The 21,099-nt window shown below is 38.7% G+C and overlaps 3 protein-coding genes across 6 annotated transcripts in view; 1 reads left to right on the forward strand and 2 right to left on the reverse strand.

Annotated features, from left to right (window-relative positions):
• Window positions 1-1,490: 1,490 nt before the first annotated feature.
• On the forward strand, window positions 1,491-10,304 carry napsa (napsin A aspartic peptidase). Of its 3 annotated transcripts, none has more exons than XR_001640965.1 (11): window positions 1,491-1,676; window positions 2,668-2,854; window positions 3,067-3,190; window positions 3,271-3,389; window positions 6,127-6,326; window positions 6,871-6,993; window positions 7,148-7,292; window positions 7,475-7,573; window positions 8,558-8,797; window positions 9,424-9,476; window positions 9,891-10,304. XR_001640965.1 is itself a non-coding variant. In XM_016563745.1 (9 exons), the coding sequence occupies exons 1-9, from the start codon at window positions 1,609-1,611 to the stop codon at window positions 8,717-8,719; spliced, it is 1,227 nt and encodes a 408-aa protein (XP_016419231.1). In that variant the 5' UTR covers window positions 1,491-1,608; the 3' UTR covers window positions 8,720-9,306. The 3 variants fall into 3 exon arrangements, 1 of the variants encoding a protein (XP_016419231.1); XR_001640964.1 differs by having other exon boundaries at window positions 9,427-9,476; XM_016563745.1 differs by lacking the exons at window positions 9,424-9,476; window positions 9,891-10,304 and having other exon boundaries at window positions 8,558-9,306.
• Window positions 10,305-10,892: 588 nt separating this feature from the next.
• Window positions 10,893-12,421, reverse strand: LOC107748793 (mitochondrial dynamics protein MID51-like). Its single transcript, XM_016563747.1, has one exon. It carries the CDS (start codon window positions 12,317-12,319, stop codon window positions 11,528-11,530), a length of 792 nt encoding a protein of 263 aa, XP_016419233.1. The 5' UTR covers window positions 12,320-12,421; the 3' UTR covers window positions 10,893-11,527.
• A 311-nt stretch (window positions 12,422-12,732) lies between these two features.
• The window catches only part of LOC107748795 (mitochondrial dynamics protein MID51), a 19,467-nt gene continuing 11,100 nt past the window's right edge, over window positions 12,733-21,099 (reverse strand). Inside the window, exons 3-7 of one of the 2 annotated variants that reach the window (XM_016563750.1) lie at window positions 17,531-17,692; window positions 16,139-16,319; window positions 15,821-15,856; window positions 15,158-15,420; window positions 12,733-14,208 (exon numbers count right to left, since the gene is read on the reverse strand). In XM_016563750.1, coding sequence (XP_016419236.1) covers window positions 13,390-14,208; window positions 15,158-15,420; window positions 15,821-15,856; window positions 16,139-16,319; window positions 17,531-17,677 — 1,446 coding nt within the window. In that variant the 5' untranslated portion in view covers window positions 17,678-17,692 and the 3' untranslated portion in view covers window positions 12,733-13,389. The remainder of the gene's footprint in view (window positions 14,209-15,157; window positions 15,421-15,820; window positions 15,857-16,138; window positions 16,320-17,530; window positions 17,693-21,099) is intronic. The other variant, XM_016563751.1, reaches the window with a different exon arrangement.

A 21,099-nucleotide genomic window follows, 5' to 3' on the forward strand; every position in this document is an offset into this window, starting at 1 on the left:
TAGGCTAATGTAAATAAGATGTCACAGAATAATGTGAATAACTCCATTTTGACAAAAATGTCAGATAGAACCTTATAATTCCAAGGCGACGACTTTATAACGTGTGTTTGTCACATTGTGTTACAACTTCCCCTGAGCCACATGGCCCAGTGTAAGTACCATCCATTGCCTCCACCGTGCATGCTGCTGAATTTGAACCATATAAAAATAGTAGCATTATTATATCATTAAAGTGATTACTTTGAGGTAAGTTTTTATTTGAGATACAGTGGGTTAATATGACTTATTTTTCAGTGTTACAATTGAAAATGTATCAATTGCATTATTAGTGCACCTATATTTGTTTCTTGTATCAAAAGATGACTAGTGTATTTCAAGAAGTCTGTGAGTTACGAAGGAAAATGTAAAAAATGGTACAACTGCCACCGGTCTCCCCTATCACGAACATTTTAAATTAAAATTTAACAGAAACAAATGACTTTAGTGCTTTTCCTATTGTATTTAAATCTTTATTACAAGCAATCCTGTGGGTCATATGAAGAACTTGTATTTTTCTAAATCTGCAAGTGTCATCCATTATGTCGCCTTGTTCATCTAAAAGTGTACTTTTCCTTGCGTTAAACCAAAAACACGTGTTGACTGAAGGGCTGGACTGGGCACGAGCCCGACCCAAACACGACCCGTGAATTTTTCAGGACCAGTCGGGTAACAGTCCTCTACCTCGTCCTTTACCTGGAGCCCCTTGGGACACACAACCGTCAAGATACAGCCATAGTGAAAAAATCTGATTCCAAAACATCACAAACCGTTAAAAAATATAATTTTTTTTACAGTATTTTACAGTACAATTTTTAAACCAGTTTCACTACACCATTCATAGGCTGCATATCCATCACTTTACGAAGTTGCTTGCATTTTTTATTCCATTAGAATACATGGCTATTTTTGAATGACAGTCAGGAGATGGATGCTGGTTATCCGTATGGGTGCAGTTTTGGCATCTACCAGCAGGGGCCATAATATCCATGCTAACAAGTCAAGCCTAAGATTTTAAAACGAAAGCAAAATGCAGATGTTTATAATGTGACATCAAAAGTATCATTTGTACACCTAAGTGAGAAAACCGAATATTTAGATGTTTAGAGAAGTTTAGGTTTTGCTGGTTACTTCACTTCATATTTTGCGTATTGCAATTTATTTCCCCAACAGTTTCAAACGGTTCAAAAGAGGAAGGATATTTCTTTATTATTATTATTTACTATTTATTTATTGTTGGTTGAAGTTAACTCTCTGTGTTCATTTGGAAGCCGTGGTGCTTTTCAACAAAGCAAATTTAAAATTCACTAACACAAACGCAACAAAACCAGTAATAAGCAGTCAGGAGGCGGGGGCGTGAAATTCAACTTGATTGATATGTTCTCTAGCCAATCGTAGCGGTACATCAGTGCTGCTAGCCAATCAGGTTAAAGGAGAACGGAACACCCCCCTCCCCCTTCTGTTGCGCACAAGGGACGGCGGTGGAAGTCATACCTCAGAATTGCTTCTGCAAGTCTGAATTTTGTATCAGATCAGAAGTAAACCCAATTTATTTCTTTTAAAGAGCAGAGAATGAATCGCTTTCACCTGTTCGCGTTTTTGATTTGGCTGTTAATTGCGGACAGCCAAGCAATAATCAGGTAATTGCATCAATTCTCTTATCGATGTAAGCGCGTTTTATGTGAACATATTTACATATTTGATTATGAATCTTTTTGCTTATTAAAAACAGCCCCATTATGACTTTGCACATTAACTTTCACTATATTAATCACCAAGTTTATCTGTATTAGGATAAATACAGTCTTCAAACAACAATCCAATGCATTACGTTTTATAATATGAATCTAGCTGCTATAAACAGTGCTGCTTAGGACGTTTTGTGTAAATGTCTGATACAGCATCAACTGATGTTTTGGATCAGGAAGTTGAACTCGCATGACCGTGTTCAGTTACATGCTGTGAACTGCTGTGGTTGAGGTGCGACATTGTGTAAACCTGCATCTACAATGAAAACGAGAGAGGCGAACAACTTAAACGCTTATTCATAATAGGAGCTGACATTCAGTTTCGACAATTTCGTTGCTTATAAAGTCAGCGTTGTAATTTGACGTCGATGTCGGATCTTTTTAATGAAACCGTTCACAAACCCATCTAAACGCTTTGTGATCAGCACGGTTATTTTATACATTTCCACCTCGCAATGATACAATGTAACAGCTCACTAGTCACTGTGCAAATTTATTAGGTTGTGGACTTGCGGTCGATACTGCAGGTCAAGAACCGCCCACTCTAAAGCGACCAATCACAGTTCGCTTTGTTTATACGTAACGATTAGGGGCGGGGTTATATAAAATGTATTAATAAACCACAATAATAGACAAGTCTGGGCAAAATAACCATATAATGGTGCTGCAATCTAAACAAATGATTGTCCAGAAGAAAAACAAGACGTTAAGCCATAGCAACACCAAGTCACATTTTCTTCGGAAAACTTACAAATCTAGTTCGGATTATTCATTAAATGCCTTGTTTGAACATTGGTGTCGTTTTATGATGGCCACAGTTTTATAGATGTGATGCACTACTCGACGCAGGTGTTTTATTGCTTTATCACTGTTGTATCTCTAGGATTCCTCTGCACAAGATGCGCACTGTGCGCCGTATGCTGGCAGAGAATGGGAGGACTATTGACGAGATCAAATCCATGGCCAGAGAGAAAATCTCCAAAGTCAGATTTTCATTGCCGTCCACAACACATTCACCATCACCAACAAAACTGCCACCACCTATTGAGAAACTCACCAACTTCATGGATGTAAGCTCATGTGTGCACTGATTATGCATTTGGTTCTTGCATGAGGAATATAAGTCGTCAGGCTGTCCTTTCTCCCATTTTAGGCTCAGTATTTTGGAGTGATCAGTATTGGCACCCCTCCTCAGGACTTCAATAATGTGTGCACTGATTATGCATTTGGTTCTTGCATGAGGAAAATATAAGTCGTCAGGCTGTCCTTTCTCCCATTTTAGGCTCAGTATTTTGGAGTGATCAGTATTGGCACCCCTCCTCAGGACTTCACTGTGCTGTTTGACACCGGATCGTCCAACCTCTGGGTTCCATCTATCCATTGCTCCTTCTTGGACATTGCATGCTGTGAGGGATGTTTTGGGTCATTGTTTTGATATGTATTGATTTTTTTCATTATTAAATTTCTTACTCTGGCTGTCTCTCAGGGTTGCACCATCGCTACAACTCTAAGAAGTCAAGCACGTATGTTCAGAATGGCACGGAGTTCTCGATCCGCTACGGCAGTGGGAGTCTCTCTGGCTTCATCAGTCAGGATACAGTCACTGTGAGTAAAGACTAAAGGAACTGATCACGAGAGCTGTAAAAGCACCGTAAAAGTGACTATATACTATATCACAGGCCTCTAGAAAAATCCAGTAGCTTTGTGTGAGCTTTTAAAAAGGAAACATTAATGTTGCTGAAGCTAGCGTTGTTTTAGTATTATTCATATACTATTATTGATTCATTTTTGAATTGGATTTTATTTTTATATTAGTAATTTTATTATGTGCATTTGTCATTTTATTAGATTTTTAAATTCTGTCTGTCTGTCTGTCTATCTCTGTCTGTCTGTGTCTATTAATCTATCTCTGTCTCTGTCTGTCTGTCTATATGTCTTATCTCTGTCTGTCTGTCTGTGTCTATCTGTCTATCTCTGTCTGTCTGTGTCTATCTATCTATCTCTGTCTCTGTCTATCTTTGTCTCTCTGTGTCTATCTCTGTCTCTGTCTGTCTGTGTCTATCTATCTGTCTCTGTCTGTCTGTCTATCTCTGTCTCTCTGTGTCTATCTGTCTATCTCTGTCTCTGTCTGTCTATCTATCTATCTCTGTCTCTGTCTGTCTATCTCTGTCTCTGTCTGTCTGTGTCTATTAATCTATCTCTGTCTCTGTCTGTCTGTCTATATGTCTATCTCTGTCTGTCTGTGTCTATCTCTGTCTCTGTCTGTCTGTGTCTATCTATCTATCTCATTATAACATGTGAACATTTATTTGTGTCTATCTCTCTGTCTCTGTGTCTATCTGTGTCTATCTATCTATCTCTGTCTCTGTCTGTCTATCTATCTGTCTCTGTCTGTCTGTCTGTCTATGTCTCTGTCTGTCGTGTCTGTGTCTATCTCTGTCTCTGTCTGTCTGTGTCTATCAATTCAATTCAATTCAAAATTGCTTTATTGGCATGACTGTAAATGATACAATATTGCCAAAGCTTAGTATACATGTACAAAAAGATAAAAAATAATAATATAATAACAATAAGTAAATGAACATCACAGTAATATAATGGAATATTATAACATCTTAGAAGTATTAAACTGTAACAAATTATAACATGTGAACATTTATTTGTGTCTATCTCTCTGTCTCTGTGTCTATCTGTGTCTATCTATCTATCTCTGTCTCTGTCTGTCTATCTATCTGTCTCTGTCTGTCTGTCTGTCTATGTCTCTGTCTGTCTGTCTGTGTCTATCTATCTATCTCTGTCTGTCTGTCTATCTCTGTCTCTCTGTGTCTATCTGTCTATCTCTGTCTGTCTGTGTCTATCTGTCTCTGTCTGTCTATCTCTCTGTGTCTATCTGTCTATCTCTGTCTGTCTGTGTCTATCTATCTGTCTCTGTCTGTCTGTCTATCTATCTATCTCTCTGTCTGTCTATCTCTGTCTCTCTGTGTCTATCTGTCTATCTATCTATCTCTGTCTGTCTGTCTATCTCTGTCTCTCTGTGTCTATCTGTCTATCTATCTATCTCTGTCTGTCTGTCTATCTCTGTCTCTCTGTGTCTATCTGTCTATCTATCTATCTCTGTCTGTCTGTCTATCTCTGTCTCTCTGTGTCTATCTGTCTATCTATCTATCTCTGTCTGTCTGTCTATCTCTGTCTCTCTGTGTCTATCTGTCTATCTATCTATCTCTGTCTGTCTGTCTATCTCTGTCTCTCTGTGTCTATCTGTCTATCTATCTATCTCTGTCTGTCTGTCTATCTCTGTCTCTCTGTGTCTATCTGTCTATCTATCTATCTCTGTCTGTCTGTCTATCTCTGTCTCTCTGTGTCTATCTGTCTATCTATCTATCTCTGTCTGTCTGTCTATCTCTGTCTCTCTGTGTCTATCTGTCTATCTATCTATCTCTGTCTGTCTGTCTATCTCTGTCTCTCTGTGTCTATCTGTCTATCTATCTATCTCTGTCTGTCTGTCTATCTCTGTCTCTCTGTGTCTATCTGTCTATCTATCTATCTCTGTCTGTCTGTCTATCTCTGTCTCTCTGTGTCTATCTGTCTATCTATCTATCTCTGTCTGTCTGTCTATCTCTGTCTCTCTGTGTCTATCTGTCTATCTATCTATCTCTGTCTGTCTGTCTATCTCTGTCTCTCTGTGTCTATCTGTCTGTGTCTATCTATCTGTCTCTGTCTGTCTATCTCTCTGTGTCTATCTGTCTATCTCTGTCTGTCTGTGTCTATCTATCCGTCTGTCTATCTCTGTCTGTCTTGTGTCTATTTATCTATCTCTGTCTCTGTCTGTCTGTCTATCTATCTATCTATATATCTCTGTCTGTCTATCTATCTCTGTCTGTCTGTCTGTCTGTCTGTCTTCAGTTTTAGTTTTAAGAATTTAAGTACTTTAACTTAATGCAGGAATACACTGCACAGATTTTTTGTAGATTTTTGCCCTGATTTAAAGTCAAGGAAGAGTTGATTATAGTTGCTAAAGTTCAGAGCCATTCTGGATAATTTCTGGCCTTCAGAGTTGACAGATTTCACAGAAAATCATGTAGTGTATGATGGGCACAGACTCTGAATTTTATTATTATTATTATTAAGCCTATTAATTATTTTCTTTTCTTTTATTTATATATTTGTTTTATTTATTTATTTTATTTTATTTTATATGATCCTCAGTCATTTAGTGTATGATGCCCAGTTTTAAATATCTAACGGTTTAGAAAGTATAGTTTTAATAGTTTTAGTTAACCATAAGCACACTGTTTGAGGCATCGACATGCCCAAAAACTCTCACATTTGTATCTGTCTGTAGTTGGCAGGGCTGAAGGTGCCAAACCAGCAGTTTGCCGAGGCTGTTAAACAGCCTGGGATTGTGTTTGCGGTGGCACGTTTTGATGGCATCCTGGGCATGGCATACCCCGCCATTTCTGTAGATGGGGTTACGCCGGTGTTTGACACAGCCATGGCTGCCAAAATCCTGCCTCAGAATATCTTCTCTTTTTATATCAACCGGTAAGCCTCTTTTTTTTTGCTCATTTCAAGGTTCATTTGACTGGTTTTTCAAATTGTTTAGCAACTTGGTGGACATTTAATATTGACATGGGAGAGTTTGGAAAGTTAACAACATTGTTTCCCTTACCTGAGGCTCTTTTCTTCTCCATTTCAGTTTTATAATGGTGAAGAATGTGGCTACAAATGTAGACTGATAGTGTGACCTTCAGCATGAAAGAATTGTATTTATTCTTGTGTTAAACGATAACGCATGACGCCTATTACTGCTTGCAGAGCAGTGCCGCCCCTTTCTTGCTTTTCAAAGCGCATGTGCATGTTACAGCCAATTTATCACACTATAGTCAATTGTTCTGTCTGTATAAAAAGCCTCTTTTACTAACTGAATGATTCATGACTAAAACGTGCACATGTGGGTCAGGCTTTGCCTACATTTTGGGGACCGAGATGCGTAACATTTTAAAATCACTTGCGTTGTAGGGACTGTCATCGCAGTGGCTTAATGCACATGCTAATTCTTGTTAATAAATGTTGTGTGTATGTGTAGGGACCCCGTGGGTGAAGTTGGAGGTGAGCTGATGCTGGGAGGTTTTGACCAGCAGTATTTTGACGGTGATCTGCATTACGTCAACATCACACGAAAAGCCTACTGGCAGATAAAGATGGATGAGTATGTGATCACCATTACTATACAAGCCATGTTGGTTTTTAGCCAGATTAATATTGGTTTACTAGAATGTTTTTTTTTGCTGCAGTCAGTGTTTATGATGGCTGCAAACTGGCTAATAAACGACTTCTTGCTTATATTGGTTGTTTTCCAACAGAGTTCAGGTGGGTGGCACGCTTACCCTCTGCAAAAATGGATGCCAGGCAATTGTTGACACAGGAACATCAATGATCACGGGGCCGGTTCAAGAGGTGCGGGCGCTTCAGAAAGCCATCGGAGCCATACCACTGCTCTTGGGAGAGGTGAGGAGCATTCCTGCTAAAAATATATCTTCATCAAAACGTATACATTAAATCATTTATAATGGTTATTTGTTCTTTATTTATAAATCATTCATTTCATTTTAATTTGCTGACACTTTCATTGCCATGTATTTCCAGCATAAATTGAGGAAGTTGTAAAGTGAGCATTTCCTCTTTTGTAGTACTGGATTGACTGTAAGAGGATTCCATCACTTCCTGTTGTTTCCATCAGCCTGGGAGGGAAGATGTTCAACTTAACTGGAGAGGACTATGTTCTGAAGGTGCGTCGTCCCCCTCTTTACAGAATCTGGTGTGGTTTTTCCTCTTACTCTGTAGAGGTTGGAAAGGGACGTTACAGAGGAACATACAACGTTATGTTGAACATACAAAGTCCTTTTTACATAGAAGTGCAATTTCATGGAATAAATTACCTTATTCCTTGACGTGAAAGATTAAGTTGGTGGCTAAAAGATGCTTTTTTGTGTGTGTATATGAAGTCACCTTTTTGGAAGAATAAGTTGCTCAATTAGTATGTGAATGTTTGAATAAATAGAAGTTAATGTTAGATATTGTGTAAGGGTTTGGGATACATTTTCTTCACCTTCATACATGCCTGCCTCCATCCATTTAAAAAAATAAGTCACCAAAAAAAGAAAAGAAAAAATGATCCTCTTCAGTGAATGGGTGCCGTCAGAATGAGAGTCCAAACAGCTGATAAAAACATCACAATAATCCACCAGTAACTCTAGTCCAACAATTAAAGTGAAAAGCTGCATGTTTAAAAGAAACCAATCCAACATGAACTTTAAACATGCAGCTTTTCACTTCACAAAAAGTTAATTGATGGACTGGAGTGGTGTGGGTTACTTGTGGATTATTGTGATGTTTTTATCAGCTGTTTGTACTCATTCTGACGGCACCCATTCACTGCAGAGGACCCATTGGTGAGCAAGTGATGTAATGCTACATTTCTCCAAATCCGTTCCAATGAAGAAAAACTTGTCTTGGTTGGCCTGAGTGCGAGTAAAAATTCAGCAAATCTTCATGTTTGGTTGAACTCAAGGACCACATTGCATAGGATGATTTTCTTTTTATTGTACACCGAAAAAAAAGAAAAATGTAAAATAAATAAAAATTTCTGTTGCTTTTATGTTTGGAATCTAATCAAATCTCAGCACGTTGATTAAAACTGCTTTGGAAATGAATGCAGCATTGATTCATTGAACACTTTAAATCAATCTTAACTCACTTCTATCTTTTCTCAGATGACTCACATGGGTGTGAGTGTTTGTCTGTCTGGCTTTATGGCAATGGATATCCCACCCCCTGCCGGGCCGCTGTGGATTCTGGGAGATGTGTTCATTGGCCGCTACTACACTGTGTTTGACAGGGAGGCAGACCGTGTGGGCTTTGCTCCTGCTAAATGAAAAGAGTGATAAAAATCACATTGTATTGTACTGGACCTAATGGGCCATTAGTAGTACAGAAACCACTGGTTGAAGTTGGTAAGTCTTTTACAATTTGAAATATGCAATGTAAGAAAATCAACAAATGCCTGAGTTACGGGACATGTTTTTCCAAGTATTAAACTCAAAGCAAAACTGAAAAAGAAGAAATAGACAAACTTGTTGAGCTAGGGATGCTCTGTACTTCCCCTTGAAGCCTTGCTTGTTTCAATAGATGAATGAAAAAACTATGCATTTTTAGTTTATAATTAAGCTATTAATTATCTTTGTAGAAAATTTAATAAAGATTGAATAAATTGCTGGTAGATGAATAGTACTTTGGATTTGTGGCATTCATGTGTTGGAATTTTTTGTCAGTTGACTTTTGTATGCGTGTGTAAACCATTTTGATAATGTTGGTGTATCATACTCAATTTATCACACTGAAATGAATTGTATTTCTGTTAAAGCTGATCAAGACTACTTGGTTTCTTTATTGTCTGATCATTTAACTCAAAATCGCAGCAAAAGTTCTTCCAAACCTGAAGTTAAATAAAGTTTTGTTTGTAGTTGCTTGTTTGGTTTGTGCTCTGCTGTCTATAGTTGAATTTACTTTGAAAGATTTTTTTGTCTAAACTGCTCAACTGATAGTGGTTTTCCACTTTTTCTATTTTGTAATTTGTAAGCAGTTGATTTGATTGGTTGACTGCATCTCTAGCCCAACAGAAACAAGGCATTGGTTAGTTCCTGCATACTGTGATAGTGTTAGTCATCTTCTGTTTCCTGTGATGATCCAAAATGTCCATCACATGACCTCTAGAGTCAGTTTAGCACATTACATTTAACATATCAATATTTACCTTTGGCTGAAATTCTGTCATACCACTGAGGTTAATTTGATTTGCCTTGAGCACAGATCTAATTTCAAAGTCATTCAAAGTCATGAAAATAATGCTAATTCAACTACCATTTAAAAGTTTGTAATTTTTCAATGCAGCCTTGCTTGATAAAAGTATAAATTTCTTTAAAAAAAAAAAAAATCTGACCCCAAACATTGGCCTATGTCAGCGACTTGCACAAATAATTCACAATAATGTTATAATACAGTTTCAATCCATTCGACTTTATTTTCATCCTTGGCTCTGTATTGCAGCACAGAGACCCGAGGCACAGAACAAATAATACAAATTGCTGTTTAATAAAAATACAAATCACCAGGAAATGAAGAAACGAGTACACAAGCATCACATGCAAAGTACTAGGCCAAGCTGAACTGCACTACTTTTGGATTCGGTGCTGCCCTTTCCCATCATTCGCCAGGTAAATGTGTTTCTGCTACAGCACACAGGTAGACACATGTGTTCTGGTTACGCAAGTAAAATAAATGCTTCAATACATAAACGCAAGATCTCCTGCGAGTTTTGGCATTTCATATCGGAGACGAAGCCTATTGTATATTTTGTTCTAGCAAATGTCACTCTCTTAAGCACAAAGAATGATCATAAGATACACAAAAATAGTTTCACACTGGTTTTTGGTTACATCTGTACAATCAATACAAAAATACTAAAATGTCTCTATGAAGTCTGTTTTTTTAGGCTCTTGTACATCATTTCAGTTCCCCTTCCTTATAACCCACAGCCTCAAAAAAGTAAACCATGTTTTTAAACGATTCTATAGCTTTAAGGAGGTCTGCAAAGGTTTCCTTGGTTTATTAAGCAGCTGTAATACAATAAAAATCACATCTGCTCTTTGTTTAGCCATTCTAAAGATGTGTTTTGATTATTAATTCAGGTATTTATCTTCATCTGGTTTCAGCAGTGTGGTAATAACCCGTGTCGACCATTTAAATAACATCATATCCATTCAACATTTCTGAGTTGCTTTTACAGGATAAAGTAACTGAAAATAAGCAATTAGGTAAAATAGGTTATTTGCATATTTTAATGTCACAAACTGACAAGAAAGATGGAAATATGGGGGAGAAACACGATCAAATAAACATGATCTTTTTCTTAAACATTATTATCACTATGCAACTGATTTTGAATAATGGACAGAAATCCTCTGAAAAAGATTATGTTATTTTAGGCATTTTTTTTACTGTGTTTTAATTACATTTGCCTTCCAATAATTTTATATTTCAGAAAGTTGGTTTACTAAAAATAATTAAATTATACAATCACACAGAGTTGCAAGCATTTCTGAAAAGATCACAGGAAATTTAGTAACTGAAAGATAATTCAGAGACCCTGCCATCTGATTAATCTAAAACGGCTCTCTGTGTCATATATTTTTCTAAAGGAAAGTATTTTGACGAATCCAAGAACAAAATCGGAGAAAATACTGAACAATGTTCCACGTAACGAATAACTGGGAAACATAAAATCATGAATTTCACAGATCAAATGTAACATGTCAAATTACCACCAGATACTCATCGCCGTTTGGGTAACAACAGAAACACATAAGTGATGACGGTGCTTGAATCTATAAGAAAATATCACCGAATCAATCTGATTCTTCACTAGATAAATATATAATCGTTATGATACTTCACTGTGCATTAGAAAAGTCAAAAACACTGAAATTATATAAGACGGCCATATAAAATATGACCAACGGATGAGGTTGTAGAACCTGAAAATAACTTATGATGGTACGACTGACAAAAACAATTGAGGTTCCTGATCTACTCCGAACAAGACACGTATGAAAACATTGCCATTATTGCCAACTCAATTCTGTGCGGGGACCAAAAAGTGGTGGGCATATGTGCATGCGTGTTTTCTAAACAGTTCTCAAAAGGCTCTCTGGGTCAGACAATGCACAGTATAGTGTGTATCCCAGTTCATCTATTTCCTGTGGTGTTAGCTCACAGAACAGATTGACTTTGAGACTGAAGATGCAGGGTAACCTCCCAGCCTCTAGGTGTCCCACTAATGCACGAAGCAGCTGCATGAAACGATCGGCGAGCGCTTCCTGAGTCCAATCGCCCTCCTGTTCGCTCAGGAGAAGGATTGCATTAGTGAGCTGGCTTGCGTTTAATCGTGCCAGCGCTGGATTCAGTTTACACACGGCTTTAATGATTTTAAGACACGCGCAACGGCACCCGGCGTCTTCCTGATCGAGCGCACGTAACTTCGCCGTTTCCGCCACACGAAAACTCTGCCGCCACAGGTTCTCATGCCGTTCGGCGGCCAATCGATGCGGTTTGGCGATCAGCGAGACGCCGTCCTCCATAACAAGCAATGGGAGGAAGTCCACATAAAGGCGACGGTCCGTTTCGTACTGCACTTCTAGCGTAAGCGTTTCCGACGGGACCACGGGTCGGATGATGTAATCTAAAACACTACCGATGGCGGGCCAGTTGATGGAGCCAGCGACAAGCTTCTCGAAAACTTCTAGGACGCTCTTTGGGGAAAGGTAGCCACCCACCATGCAACGGTCCCAGTAGCTGCTTCCTCGTGGGAAGTACTCAAGGTTTTCCCGACGAACCAGCCAGAAGCCAGGAAGGTTCATGATGGTGTCCTCACCAGGAATGGATGACCAGAGATTCTTCTCAAGGATCATGGGTACCATCAGCTGGGCGTGGTCAGCAGTTACCACCTAAAAATGTGAAAAATAAATATTGAGGGATGAATTACGCAAAGGTTTGCATTACATTGAACAAATGTGAGAGTAAAGACGTATAAAATGTTACAAAAGAGTTCTATTTTTAAATAAACTTTCTAAATTGAACTTTCTATTTATCAGAGAATCTTGATAGAATTCCACAAACATATTAAAGGGGACATCGCATATTTTAATGTCACAAACTGACAAGAAAGATGGAAATATGGGGGAGAAACACGATCAAATAAACATGATCTTTTTCTTAAACATTATTATCACTATGCAACTGATTTTGAATAATGGACAGAAATCCTCTGAAAAAGATTATGTTATTTTAGGCATTTTTTTTACTGTGTTTTAATTACATTTGCCTTCCAATAATTTAATATTTCAGAAAGTTGGTTTACTAAAAATAATTAAATTATACAATCACACAGAGTTGCAAGCATTTCTGAAAAGATCACAGGAAATTTAGTAACTGAAAGATAATTCAGAGACCCTGCCATCTGATTAATCTAAAACGGCTCTCTGTGTCATATATTTTTCTAAAGGAAAGTATTTTGACGAATCCAAGAACAAAATCGGAGAAAATACTGAACAATGTTCCACGTAACGAATAACTGGGAAACATAAAATCATGAATTTCACAGATCAAATGTAACATGTCAAATTACCACCAGATACTCATCGCCGTTTGGGTAACAACAGAAACACATAAGTGATGACGGTGCTTGAATCTATAAGAAAATATCACCGAATCAATCTGATTCTTCACTAGATAAATATATAATCGTTATGATACTTCACTGTGCATTAGAAAAGTCAAAAACACTGAAATTATATAAGACGGCCATATAAAATATGACCAACGGATGAGGTTGTAGAACCTGAAAATAACTTATGATGGTACGACTGACAAAAACAACTGAGGTTCCTGATCTACTCCGAACAAGACACGTATGAAAACATTGCCATTATTGCCAACTCAATTCTGTGCGGGGACCAAAAAGTGGTGGGCATATGTGCATGCGTGTTTTCTAAACAGTTCTCAAAAGGCTCTCTGGGTCAGACAATGCACAGTATAGTGTGTATCCCAGTTCATCTATTTCCTGTGGTGTTAGCTCACAGAACAGATTGACTTTGAGACTGAAGATGCAGGGTAACCTCCCAGCCTCTAGGTGTCCCACTAATGCACGAAGCAGCTGCATGAAACGATCGGCGAGCGCTTCCTGAGTCCAATCGCCCTCCTGTTCGCTCAGGAGAAGGATTGCATTAGTGAGCTGGCTTGCGTTTAATCGTGCCAGCGCTGGATTCAGTTTACACACGGCTTTAATGATTTTAAGACACGCGCAACGGCACCCGGCGTCTTCCTGATCGAGCGCACGTAACTTCGCCGTTTCCGCCACACGAAAACTCTGCCGCCACAGGTTCTCATGCCGTTCGGCGGCCAATCGATGCGGTTTGGCGATCAGCGAGACGCCGTCCTCCATAACAAGCAATGGGAGGAAGTCCACATAAAGGCGACGGTCCGTTTCGTACTGCACTTCTAGCGTAAGCGTTTCCGACGGGACCACGGGTCGGATGATGTAATCTAAAACACTACCGATGGCGGGCCAGTTGATGGAGCCGGCGACGAGCTTCTCGAAAACTTCTAGGACGCTCTTTGGGGAAAGGTAGCCACCCACCATGCAACGGTCCCAGTAGCTGCTTCCTCGTGGGAAGTACTCAAGGTTTTCCCGACGAACCAGCCAGAAGCCAGGAAGGTTCATGATGGTGTCCTCACCAGGAATGGATGACCAGAGATTCTTCTCAAGGATCATGGGTACCATCAGCTGGGCGTGGTCAGCAGTTACCACCTAAAAATGTGAAAAATAAATATTGAGGGATGAATTACGCAAAGGTTTGCATTACATTGAACAAATGTGAGAGTAAAGACGTATAAAATGTTACAAAAGAGTTCTATTTTTAAATAAACTTTCTAAATTGAACTTTCTATTTATCAGAGAATCTTGATAGAATTCCACAAACATATTAAAGGGGACATCGGATGCCCATTTTCCACAAGTTGGTATGATTCTTTAGGGTCAAAACCCCTGCATTGCTAACAAGACATTGTTGTCGCTATAGTTGCTTGAGCGCACAGAAAATGGCGGACAGGGTACAACTTGCTGAGGACGGAAATATGCTAATACGTGACAGTCCGTCAGTGGTTGTGGGCGGGGCTTGAAAATCAGAAAATCAAAACGGCTTGATAATTGAGACAGTTTAGGTTTTTTGGAGTTTAAAAAACAGGAGTGAATGGATTTTTATCATAGTAGGGTGTTTGTGTCCACACACTGCTTAGACACATTTATATGCAAACCACCATGTAGAAGTGAATTTTGCATCTGATGTCCCCTTTAAGCAGCACAACTGCTTTCAACATTGATAAGAAATGTTTCTTGAGCTGCAAATCAGCATATTAGAATGATTTCTGAAGGATCATGTGACTGAAGACTGAAGCAATGATGCTGAAAATTCAGCTTTGATTCACAGGAATAAAAAACATTTTAAAGTATATTAAAATAGAAAATAATTATTTTCAACTGTAATGATATTTGAACAATATTACAGCTTTTTATGTATTTTTGATAAATAAATGCAGCCTTGGTGAGCAGAAGAGACTTAACTTAAACAATATTTAAAATCTTACCAACTCAAAACTGTAGATTAAAAGCACTTCAATTAAAGGCCATGTTTCCCCTATACTCTTGCTGCTTATGTGACAATTAAAACCCTCTCAGAACTGATCACACTTGTTCTCACCTGAAGGTCATCGTATAGACTTCCGCTCAGGTACATTTCTCGTAGGGGCATATCAGGCAGTTTAGCATGGAGAAAGACTCTGAGCTCTGCACAGATATCCAACGCAGCACGCCGAGCGACGGCCTGCTCTTCTGAAGGGATCGCCACTCGCTCTTGAAAGAAGGCCCAGAGGTGTTCCTGCAGCGAGAGGCGCATCCGTGCCTTCTGGAGTTCAGCCTTACCAGGACGGCCACCACCACGGCCCATAACACGATGTAAACAATCTAAACAAAAGAAGAAAACACAGTATACTTATGACAATCAATTTAGCATACTTAAACATTCTCATACTTCCAAAGGTTAAAACCTGGAAGAATAATTCTACTTAATCACAACACTCAGCCTAAAGTAACACAATCTTTAGTCTTCCAGACACAGATTGAGACTAGTCTTGGACTATGTTGGAGAATAGATGACACAGGATGCTGAACTAGTCATTCAACAAACAAATGATTAGTGAGGATGATTTTGAAAATTTCCAATGCTTACTTCAACAACGACTAGTCATTCAGACATGTCACCAACTAGTCAAAATTATTATGTATATCCCTAATGCCCATAAAACAAATGAAGGGTCTACAGAAACCTACAGTGTATTAGTTAAGGAAGGGTTTAAATACCCACTGAGCAAGTAGAGCAGACACTCCAACATGTACAAGCCTGGTAAGCAATAAGGATACAGGTTAGGATAAGATAAACTAGGAAAAACTGTGTCCATGATGGCCCATGATTAAAAATTAATTAAGAATTTGAATGAAAACAAAAAAATAAATAGATTAAAAAAAAAAACTCCTCAAATCTATAAAGAGGAAATTCAATAATATGGAACAAAACTAAAACATAATGTTTGTGGTCATCAGGAAGTAAAAAAAAAAAAAGCACATTTTTTCATGGTTGTTGCATACAGGATGTTAATTATGCAAGGCACCATAGATTCATTACCTGGCTTGAAGGAGCTGGAGGAGGTGGGGAGCGTCTGTAGAGAGCGGCTGATGTTCTGTTTCATGTCGCGGTTCAGTGTCCGTGGTGATGACCCCAGCCAGCTCGGCTCCTCCCAGCTTCTTCGTCCCGACGGGTCGGCTTTAGTGGGACTGGATGGGGCACTGAGTGCTCGATCGTACATCTGAGACAAACCAAACTCAATTATACACTAATAATAATAATAATAATGAATCTACAGTGCTGGAAACAAAGCATGGACTTTTTTAAAGGGATCTTTTTTCTTCCCCTCATGAGGTATACTTACAAGATTTCCTCTAAAAAACATCTTCATTACATGTGAAATAAGCTACAGAACTTGTGCAGGTCTCTTGCACAGGATATTAAAGGGGTCCTATTATGCTTTTTCACTTTTTCAACTTTAGTTAGTCTGTAATGTTGCTGTTTGAGCATAAAAAAGATTACAAAGTTACAAAGCTCAAAGTCCACTTCAAAAGGAGATATTTTATTTAACAGAAATCACTTTTCAAAAACTACAACGAACGACTCGTTTGGACTACAACGCACATTTTCCGGGATTTGTGATATCACAAAGATCGACGAATGGGACGAGACCTGGTTGAGCTGCACTAGAGAAGGCAACGAGTGTTATCACTATGTCAGAGACACGCTAGCTTTCCCAAGGCAGACGAACTTAAGAGTGGTTACAATCATCCGGATTTAAATCGCGCTCAAATTAATTTGATATTGACGCAATGTTTACACTGAAGCTCGCAGGCGGCTATGGTAAGGGGCATGACATTTCCCGACCAGGCGCCGAGTGCTGCCAATCACAACACACACTGGCCCAGCTAACCAATCACAGCACATTTCGTATTTCAGAAGGCGGGCCTTCATTTGATACAGGAACTATTAGAGCCGTTCATGCCAGACTGAGGAGAGAGGTGTTGTAATAATGTAAAATATGTGAAAAATAATGTGTTTTCCGAACAACCTAGTATGAGAGCCTGTTCTAGTACACCCCAAAACAAAATCAAGACTTTGTAAAAGAGCATAATAGGACCCCTTTAAACAAAGTTCACTTCTCCATACTCTTTGCAAAGCTGAGTTGTGACAGATTCATAAAATAATCCACACTGATTTGTGATGCTCAGTGTTAAGGTCAAACTGAAATGATCAGAGACACTGTTAAAAATAAACTTTATCTGCCATTTCATTTCATTTGGTCTCAAGTCGTTTCTGCTGCTCTGTTTCAATAAAAAGTCAGAAAGACTGGAAGTTTTCATAGTAATTCTCATCAATTCTCAAGATCACTGGAAATGTGATTCCTTATGACATGACCCCTTTAATACACCCACAGACTCAAAGACCATTACAGCTTGTTCCTGTACTCACTCTTTTGACCGCCAGTGTGGCGATCCCGAGCATGGCTGCTCCCCCGACCCCCAGCACCAGCTTTGCATTAGAGAGCACAAAGTCGATGGCTGTGCCAAGCCCATTGTCATCTTTCTTTCCCTTACGGTCCCCGTTCACTCCTGCCATCGATCTTTTACCTCCCTGAGACAAAGCAAGAAAGTGGGAAAAAAAGACAGTAAATAGATTTTCTCATCAACTACAACATGCAAAGCTTATGTGCTGTTCAAATAGCTTGTGTTGCTATTGGTAAAAAAAGTTTAGATGGAGATTAACAGGTATGGCAGGGTTTGATATAAAGAACTGCCAGATGTCCTGGGTCTGAGGGAAAGACGATCGAGATCGATTGATAGAATTTTAAGGCTGGATTGGGAAAATGTAAAATATATTAAAATATATGAAAATAACATTTATTTTACCTTTTAGCCATGATTTTGCATAGCAGTGGAAATCAATGTCACGACTACGCATAATTTGACCCAGGGGTAACATGTAAATAGGAAACAAAAGGGGACACAAAATAGATCCTTGAGGGACCCCACAAAATAGAGAAACATGAGAGGAGGGGGCATCTTCAAGCACTACAAAAAAGGACCTGTTCGACAAATACAAGATAAACCAATCCAGAGCCACATCACTGATACCAACACAAGTCTTCAGATGGTTGATTAAGATATTATGGTCCACTGTGTCAAAGGCTGAGCTGAGGTCAAGAAGAATTAAAAGGGAATACAAGCCAGTGTCAGCTGCAAACAGTAGATCATTAGTGACCTATATGTTGGGAGTGGAAGCCAGATGGAATTTTTTCAAAGATTAGATTGTTATTCATAAAGGAAGTCAGTTGCATGGACACAACTTTTTTTTCTTTCTTTCTTTTTTTTTTTTTAATCTGGACAAAATTTGGACAAAATATTTCTAACATGGCACTGGGAGATGGGTCTTAAATCAGAGGGGTCTTGAGAGGCCTTCTTTAGTAGTGGGTAAACTATCCAAAATACAGCTTTTAGAAACCAAGTGGGAATGCAGTCAGAAGGGCAGGTAGATGATTTTGAAAGTTTTCTCGTGGGAAGTACATTTTACAACATGTTCATTGAACAGGAGTCAACATCATGTTCTCAGAAATCAATATTAAAATGCTGCCAAATATCCACTATTTTTTTTATAAAAGTAATTTGGAAAAGCCCCACAATTCTCTGGAGTAGACTGACCTGGCTGGCTAGACAGAGCCAATTATATAATTTATGGTTTAAAAAAAAAAAGGGATTCTGGGATTGTGTCCCAGTTCAGTAACCAGGTCAGATAAATAAGTGTTCCTTGCTTCTTTAATTTTACACTGACAAGTGAACATCAGATTTTTTAGAGAAGCAAGGAAGACACTGAGTTTATCCTTTTTCCACTTTCGTTCTGCCTTCCTGCATACTAGTTTTTTAGGTTTATTAATTCTTCATTTAACCACAGTAGAGAAGGTGGTTTCAGCTTTCTAACTCTGACTGGAGCTACAGAATCTAGAATATTTCTGCAAGAGCTGTTAAAAATAGCTCCTCTACGGAGAGGTCATGTTGTTCACTAGTGTGTTAAGGTAAATTTAAGGCAGTAAAAAGCTTGACAGAAACAGTGAATTTAGGAGGTTGGAGCAAATTAGATGGCAAAATCAATCAAGTTCACATCATCCACACAGACACCAGGAGAGCACAGGGCCAAGCATGTGTCCTTTATCATGAGTGTACTGCTTCACATATTGAGTCAAATTAAGAGAGTCTAAAAGTTTAATAAAATCAGAAGTAAACAAGAAAGAAGAAGGGCAACAAACATGGATATTAAAATCACCAAGAATAAAAACTCTGTCATAATGCAGTATAATGACTGATAAAAGGTCTGAAAATTCCTGAATAAAACCGGAGATAGATTCAGGGGGCTGGTAGATTTAAACACATAAAATGGGCAGTTTATACTTTAAAGTAAAGATAAGACTCTCAAAGGAGTCTTTTGTGAATTACTGCAAGGCCTCCCCCTCGGCCTGTCAGTCTTGGCTGGTGAAAAAATAAATAATCCTCTGTGATAATGACAAAAATCAATATTATTGGTCATGATAAAATCCTGGCAGACGAAGGCAAAATATTAGTCCAAAGACCTAATATTGAGTAGAAAAAATTAAGCAGATATAGCCGCAGGGATGGAAGACATAGTTGTAACTGTTTTAAGATTGTTTCTGTGTGGACTGCATGCAGACTTAGTTATTACACACTGCCTTTCAGTAATCCTGACAGGAATGAATAAATTAGTGTGAGAGAAGCAGAATTACAACCAGCACCCGCACTGTCAATGACAGGACTATAGTGCAGAAACAAAACACTAGACAAGGTCATGCTGGGGAAACCATCATTTAAGGTTAAAAGTTAAGTGATTGACCAGATCTGATGCTTGTGTGGGAGGAGGAAATGGGGTAGTAGCAGGTAGTTGTGATGACAGAGAAAAAGTCGCTGGTGCTGCCACCTTGTGGTGCCGGTTGCTCACTTTGGATAAAAGCGTCGGCCAAATGAATGAATGAATAAATAAATATACATTTTTTTTAATATTTCCATTTAGTATAAATTAGGGATGCTCCACTCAATCGGCCGGAGATCGGTATCGGCCGATAATCACATTTTATGACTCGAGAAAATCTAGAAAAGTCTTTGGTAAATCTAGAAAAGATCATGCTGTATTGGGAGATCATTCAAGACTCTCTTCATGATTTTTTTCTTTTTGAGTAAATTAAACGTTGTACTTTATTATTATTATTATTATTATTGGCAAAGAAAAAGTTAAAAAAAAATAACTTTTTAACCAGTTATGTTTTCTACTCAAACCGATTTCACAGAGGAACAAAAGAAAGAAAGAAATCAAATACTGATTCTGCTAGGAGTGAACCAATCTTTTTTTTTCTCTCGTTTTTAAAGGTGCAGTAGGAGATCTTGGAAAATGCTAACTTTAGCCTGATGGCACTGAAAACGAACGTCCCACCCTCCCTACAATCGCCGTCCAAAGCCACGCCCCCTGAAAGCATATACGCTCACAGACTAGAATACCAGAGACAACATTACAATAGGCTACATCAGCGGTTCCCAATTCCAGTCCTCGCACCCTCCTGCTCTGCACATTTCATGTATCTCTTATCACGTGCAACGATTGTTCTATTTGACCATGAGTGCCCTGGGAAGTGTACATCACCGGATATTCCGCCATGATTCCAGTTCGAAGCGAGCGAATATGTTCCATACAAAGGGCATTAAAGTGTGCGAGACGTGAATTTAAATAGTATTTATTTACAGAGGTATATTATGTCACTTCACACTTCTCTAGTAAGTTTCGTCTGTGTGTGAAGACGCTGCGCAGCGCAAATCCGTGAATGAATGTTCCGAAGTGAAGTAAACTTCAATGGATTTCCCCTGCTTCCCTTGCGCGAGGACTGGAATTGGGAACCGCTGGGCTACATCATGTGTCATTCACCCGGTGAGAAAACTTTATAGTACAGTTAGTAAAAGTACTACAATACCATGAAGGAAGATCGG

The sequence above is a fragment of the Sinocyclocheilus rhinocerous genome, unplaced genomic scaffold (genome assembly GCF_001515625.1).
Source record: "Sinocyclocheilus rhinocerous isolate Xijiao unplaced genomic scaffold, SAMN03320098_v1.1 scaffold950, whole genome shotgun sequence".
Lineage (NCBI taxonomy): Eukaryota > Metazoa > Chordata > Actinopteri > Cypriniformes > Cyprinidae > Sinocyclocheilus > Sinocyclocheilus rhinocerous.

What these genes read in the sequence shown, in the direction of transcription:
- napsa (XM_016563745.1), top strand. Translation starts at nt 1,609, where the DNA reads ATGAATCGCTTTCACCTGTTCGCGTTTTTGATTTGGCTGTTAATTGCG. An exon ending in CTTCTTGGACATTGCATGCT is followed by an intron (nt 3,191 to 3,270) that starts GTGAGGGATGTT and finishes GCTGTCTCTCAG; the next exon opens with GGTTGCACCATCGCTACAAC. An exon ending in TCAGTCAGGATACAGTCACT is followed by an intron (nt 3,390 to 6,126) that starts GTGAGTAAAGAC and finishes ATCTGTCTGTAG; the next exon opens with TTGGCAGGGCTGAAGGTGCC.
- LOC107748793 (XM_016563747.1), bottom strand. Translation starts at nt 12,319, where the DNA reads ATGGTACCCATGATCCTTGAGAAGAATCTCTGGTCATCCATTCCTGGT.